This window comes from Eurypyga helias, unplaced genomic scaffold (genome assembly GCF_000690775.1).
Source record: "Eurypyga helias isolate BGI_N326 unplaced genomic scaffold, ASM69077v1 scaffold40224, whole genome shotgun sequence".
NCBI classification, from domain to species: domain Eukaryota; kingdom Metazoa; phylum Chordata; class Aves; order Eurypygiformes; family Eurypygidae; genus Eurypyga; species Eurypyga helias.
This window is the reverse complement of record NW_010247611.1, coordinates 1-5,611: the sequence shown is the minus strand read 5'-3', so window position 1 is coordinate 5,611 and position 5,611 is coordinate 1. Positions and strand designations below refer to the sequence as shown.

Genomic DNA, 5,611 nt, shown 5'->3' with positions numbered 1-5,611 from the left:
GCCCTCTTAGGTGGGAGGGCCCCGCTACCTTGGGAGAGGAGCTGGGCTTCCCGAGAGAAGCTTCCCGGTGGGAGCCCTGGCCTGGGTGGGGGGAGAGGAGCGCGGTGGGCCCCGCCCTGGGCTCTTGCCACGGCAGAGCTCCGGTCCCGTTCTTTACAGGTCGTGGTCGGTGTTTTGTACACCGAACTCTTCACCTGCTGTCGATTTGTGTTCTCGTTGTAGCCTTGATTAGCCTGTCCTTTGGGGGAGCAGTCGGACTGATGTTCTTGATGCTTGGATGTGCCCTTCCCCAATACAAGTAACGTGCACTCTCTTCTTCATTTCGATTTGCGTGTCTGTAATTCCAGGGTAGTTTGGCTTTCATAATGACAGGCTGATAAGCCTTCTGTGTGTAGGAGGTTTTTTTGGTTCTTTTGTGCCTTCAAAAGATTGGGGTAGGGAAAAGGCAGTCCAGGAATTAATTCACCATAAAAGTGAAGCCAGGAAAAGTTAAATTACCAGGCCTGGCTGCAGACCGGTAAAGAATGCAGTGTCCAAACATGTCCCCAGTGTTGCAGCTGGTAAGCAAGTAGCATCTCCTGTAGCAGAGAGCAAGTATGCGTTATGAGGGACGCGTTTGCATTTTCTCTGGGGACTGTGAGGTGGACTCTTGACTGCGTACCACACCTGGTAATGTAGGATCTGGAATAATGGCAGCTGCTGACTGTACTTTCGGTCTGTTGCTTGCTCTTAGTTTCCAGGAGATAGGAAGCTATAGACCAAAAGTTCAGAAAGGTCTGTTTGCTTTGACTCTTTCAAGTGAATGCTGCCTTTACAGAAAATCTTTTAAACTGAATTATTTAGTGTTAAACAGATATCAGTTATCTTCTTGATAGTCCTTCTGTTAATAATTGTGAACTGCAGGTTCTCTACATTTGATTAGCTTTCTTATGCCAGCTTTCTCTTGTTATAAAACTGATAAAGCTGATGACACAAACCCTTAGGAAGGAGATCGTTACGCTATCATCCTTCAAGCAGTGCAATAAAGTTTTATTGAAACAATGTGCAGCTGCATTGGTGTGTCTGAGAAATTTAGTCTGGCAAGCTGCAAGCAGTGAAAGAAAACACCGTCGAATATGATGGTGCAATTTTTTTTTTTTTTTTGTTAGCTGTGTTCAGATTTAAAAAACGTCTTGGTGCCCCATGGCCGCTGAGTATTGGCTGAGAAAAGTGCTGCGTTCCATGTGTGTGCACTGAAAGCTTATAGGCAAAATGACGTGAGTGCTCTACAAAGGTGTCTCTGCAATGCTTAAGTAAAGCTGTCAGGTTAAACTTAAGAGTTTAAGCTCATCTTGCGAGGTGGCGTTAGATTTAAGCGTGCTTAGAGAAATCTTGCTCTACGAATATCTTGTTAGTGAGCTCTCTGCTGCTCTGAGGTCAGCTGAAGCCGCTCACAAACGTGCTCTGTTGGGTTAATGCCAGCTTGTTGCGAAGCGAAGGATTTGCTTTCTCTGGGCTTGTGTCCATCTTTCCCAAATACGAATGCTGGATGGGGAAAATGTGTTGATTTTAAGAACAACAGAAGTAAATCAAGTTAACTTTTCTTCTGCTTTCTTTTTCAGCCAGTACTGGCCACTGTTTGTTCTGGTTTTTTACATCCTTTCTCCTATCCCGTACTGCATAGCCAGAAGATTAGTAGATGACACAGATGCCACAAGTAATGCCTGCAAGGAGCTAGCGATATTTCTTACAACAGGCATCGTTGTCTCAGCATTTGGGCTACCAATAGTGTTTGCGAGAGCAGAACTGGTTAGTAATACTTCAATCTATGATTTCAACCTAGAAAACTGTGTTCTTTATTGGTTTTTTTACTGAAGGTAATGCTCTCATGCACTAAACGACTCTTACGTACTTAGGATGCTTGCAGTGGAAACAGAGTAAGGGTTCTTTCGGCAAGAAAAACTAATACTAGAAATGGAAGCACAACAGAATGTCGTGGTTGCCAATTGCTTCACATGGTCTTGGGATAAACCCTAACAGCCTATATGCAATGCAGAGAAAATGACGTAGAAAATAGTGTGAAAACTTAACAGGCAAGTAACCAAATATAAAAGTGTATAGGGCACTTCAAAAACGATTTGTGGAGTAGCTGGGCTACAGAAGCGTGGATAAACAATGCGTTTTGCACTCACTGTAAATGATACTGGCATTCGTTTTTAAACTTCTGAGTTGTCACTACATCTTTCCTGTTTCTTCGCTGAAATATTTTAAGAGATGACCTTGTTTGTCTGAATTTCAGAGAGCACTACTAGATCAAAAACCATGGAGTGCACTTTCATGAAACCTCTTTAGGCAAGAACAGCTCAGACTGTGGGTTTGAATGCCTCACAACCTTTGAGTAATCCACTTAGTCTCCTCTGAAAACATTCACCTCTTTTGTTACTGGGTTTCTGCTGCCATTTTGAAGACTTGCATCCTTAAAAGGATGTTTAAAAACGCCTGATAGCACGGTTAGCAAGTACAGCTGGGCTGCAGATGTGTTCCATGCTGTTGCCCAGCCTTACTTTACTAATTTTGACGTCAGAGCAAACCAGCTGTTCCTGCTAGCCAGCGCTTTGAACATGGCTAGAAGAAACTTGCAGTGCTGCTTGGCTAACTGCGAATTGGTTGAGTCATTTTGGGTAAACCCAGCCTGCTGGGCATAACCACAGATAGTGAGATACCACCTTCTTGCATTGTGGACCTGTTGCTGAACTCAGCGTAGATTGTGACATGAAGACATTACCTTTTGCCTTGTCAGTATGCAGTTTGAAACGTTTTTAACCGAATTCCCCTTGTTCACAGATTTACTGGGGTGCGTGTGCGCTTGTTCTTACGGGGAATACAGTCATCTTTGCCACGATCCTAGGATTTTTCTTGGTCTTTGGCAGCAATGACGACTTCAGCTGGCAGCAGTGGTGAAAGGAAGAGAACTATCACAGGCATCTTGTCATGCAGTGGCCATCCATACAAATGAGAGAATGGGCAATAAAGAGGAGTAGCGTAGCAAGCCTCTTGAGTATTCTAGATGCTCCTTTTCACCTTGTTCATGCTGAGTGTACTACTGTTGCTGACAGGGTTTCTACATTTTTATGAAGTGGAGAGATGACTGATTTCATTTTTACCTATGATATGTTTTGTAGGTGCGTTCTTGGTTTAAAATTGCCATCCTTCTGTCCGGTGTTTATGTGAAGCTTTAAATCTAGAACGAGAATGTTTAAACATGGTTTCACAGAAGATTTAAAGTTGGTTGGGTTTTTGTTTGTTTCTTTTTTGTTAAGCACTAATACTGTGTTTCAAAACAACTTTTTTACGTAGTGATTAAATTACACACAAGCTGAACAGAGGTAAGAGATTGTGCATTGTCAATTACTGGATCAATAGGCTGTTGCTGTATTTTGGCAGAGGCAAGGCAGGTTGGGGGGGGTACCATTTGCAGATTTTCTTCTGCTCATACCTCATACTGGCTGATGAATGTTGTTAGCCTTCATTTCAGGAGAAGGCGGAGGAGCAGGTACAGTTATTTGGGAGAGGTCCTAAATTTTAACACCGCTAACACTTCTACCTGCCTTGTTACCAATGTTTGTGTGGATGTGACATTCAAGTGCTTTGTAAATGTATTGATGCTGTGACATGCAGAACGGAAGTGTATTGTAGGGGAAGGGAAAATGATGTTTGAATTCCATTTTTTAAAAAGAATATCTTTTGAACTCTTTCTATTTATAAGTATTGTATGGTTTTTGAACTTTATGTCAGCCATTTACCACAAAGATGGTAAAATGTCCATCTATGGAGCTACTGGTCTGTGTTAATTTGAAGCATATACAAGCCTATTTCCTCCTTCTCCTTTTTAATTTATTTTATACATAGTATATATATATAAAATAAACCAGCCTTTCAAATGTAGATTAGAACTTTGTGTTTAAACCTGCCTAAGAATGACTTCCGCCCCCTTTCAGAGAACGCAGTTGAGGCATGACTTTTGGAAGTCACTGCCTGAACTGATGTCACTGACTGTTTTTAAGTTCTCATGCACTATTGGTTAATAAGATTTAATGTTATGTCTGTAACTGTAGCTTGTGTTCTGTAAGATTGCACATGCAGCTTCAACTGTTTAAGACAAGTTTTCTTCATACCTCTCAACTGTCTGGGTTTTTCATTTAAAGGAATCTGCCGTTAGATGCTCCATCACGAGACAGCTGATGGGTGCCAGTTAACCAGGTTTGATTTTGCCACACGTAGCGATAAACTTGACCAAACATACTTGGAAACTACAGTCCTGTTCTATTCTTACAGTAAAAGTCTAGGAAAGTTGCTGTGTGTAATTAAAAGTTGACAGTTGCTTAGGGTGGAGCAGCGTGACAGGGTACAGAATTGCAGGCCTTAGCTGTAGTATTTGTGTGCAGATGTAAATAAAGTTTGAATGTTAGAAGTCTGATAGTGAGGGTAGTTGCTTACACGATACACTCAAGGAACTGATACCAGTGGGTAGGAGCAGCGGGGGTGTAGCCGCCTACAGGCGCTGCGTTGTTAATCCTGTCCTGCGTGTAAGGCAAGAGCTCAACGTTACCTGTGCTGGTAGAGGAGCAGAGGGGTGTCAAGACCCTAGCGCAGGGGGCAGTCTGTGGCAGGTGGTCTTTCAGCTGTGCGTCACCAGGCTGCCTGCCGTGGTGATGTTTGGAGGGGCCTGGGGGCGGTCGAATCCCTCATTTCTTCACCTTTTTCAGTGAGACTTTGCGTCCCTGTCCCCAGCGTGACGGGTGCTGTGGAAAACCTTCCGAACCAGTGGCTAAATTTGCAGTCCTTGCAATGCTTAGGACTTGCACAAATCTTCGGAACCTGTTACCGACTCCTTTATTTTTGTGGTCACGAACTGTGTTCCCTTTCTCATTCCTGTGCTGCTAAGCATAGTTCTCAGTGTGATGCTACTCCCTGGATCACTGGCCGTAGGGCTGACCGCGTATGTGTCGGCAGTTTGCGTTGCGGCGTTCCCTTCTTTTGCTCGAACACCGAGCACGAGCAGCATTGCTCTGATTTATGAATTAGACACTTGAGAGGTATGATCCTTCCGTGTAACATGCACTGAGGTAGCGTTACCATCCGTAGGGAGGGGAGAAACTTTGAAGGACAGAAATTTTAAATAGCAATCTAAGAGTTCTGTATGTTTAATCAAAAGTACTCTAATAAAAGAGTATTTTGTTTAAAGTATTAATTGTTCTATTCTTTCTTTAATGTGGTTGTCATTCCTGTTGAAGAGGCATCACCAGGTTATTCTGTAGTCCTTTGGGGCGAGTACCTGTGTCGCTTACCCTGGACTACTCCCTAAAAAGAGGCTTGATTATCCAGCACTGTAGGAAGTGTGCTAAGCTGGTTATTTCGAGCCTGTAGTTCATCTTCCGTTTGTGTTTCACGTCTGAACTCGGATACGTAGCGCCAGGGGGTGTTTGGATTGGGTGTCGGGAAGGATTTCTTCACTTGTGAAGCCATGGCCGCCTTCTCCCCACGCACGCTTACTTTGGTCATATCTGTTGTTGGGGTTTTTTTTTGTGTTTTTTTTTTTTTTAATTTTATTCTGACCGAGAGGAAAAGAAGT

General features: G+C 43.3%; 1 protein-coding gene across 1 annotated transcript; it reads left to right on the top strand.

Moving 5' to 3' along the window:
• The first annotated feature begins 226 nt into the window (after positions 1 to 226).
• Positions 227 to 3,268, top strand: LEPROTL1 (leptin receptor overlapping transcript-like 1). Its single transcript, XM_010150786.1, has 3 exons — positions 227 to 298; positions 1,602 to 1,788; positions 2,824 to 3,268. The coding sequence occupies exons 1-3, from the start codon at positions 261 to 263 to the stop codon at positions 2,938 to 2,940; spliced, it is 342 nt and encodes a 113-aa protein (XP_010149088.1). The 5' UTR covers positions 227 to 260; the 3' UTR covers positions 2,941 to 3,268.
• Positions 3,269 to 5,611: the final 2,343 nt, after the last annotated feature.

Coding starts and splice junctions, on each gene's coding strand:
- LEPROTL1 (XM_010150786.1), top strand. CDS start 261: ATGTTCTTGATGCTTGGATGTGCCCTTCCCCAATACAA. Junction 299..1,601: donor TGTGCCCTTCCCCAATACAA/GTAACGTGCACT, acceptor TTTCTTTTTCAG/CCAGTACTGGCCACTGTTTG. Junction 1,789..2,823: donor TGTTTGCGAGAGCAGAACTG/GTTAGTAATACT, acceptor CCTTGTTCACAG/ATTTACTGGGGTGCGTGTGC.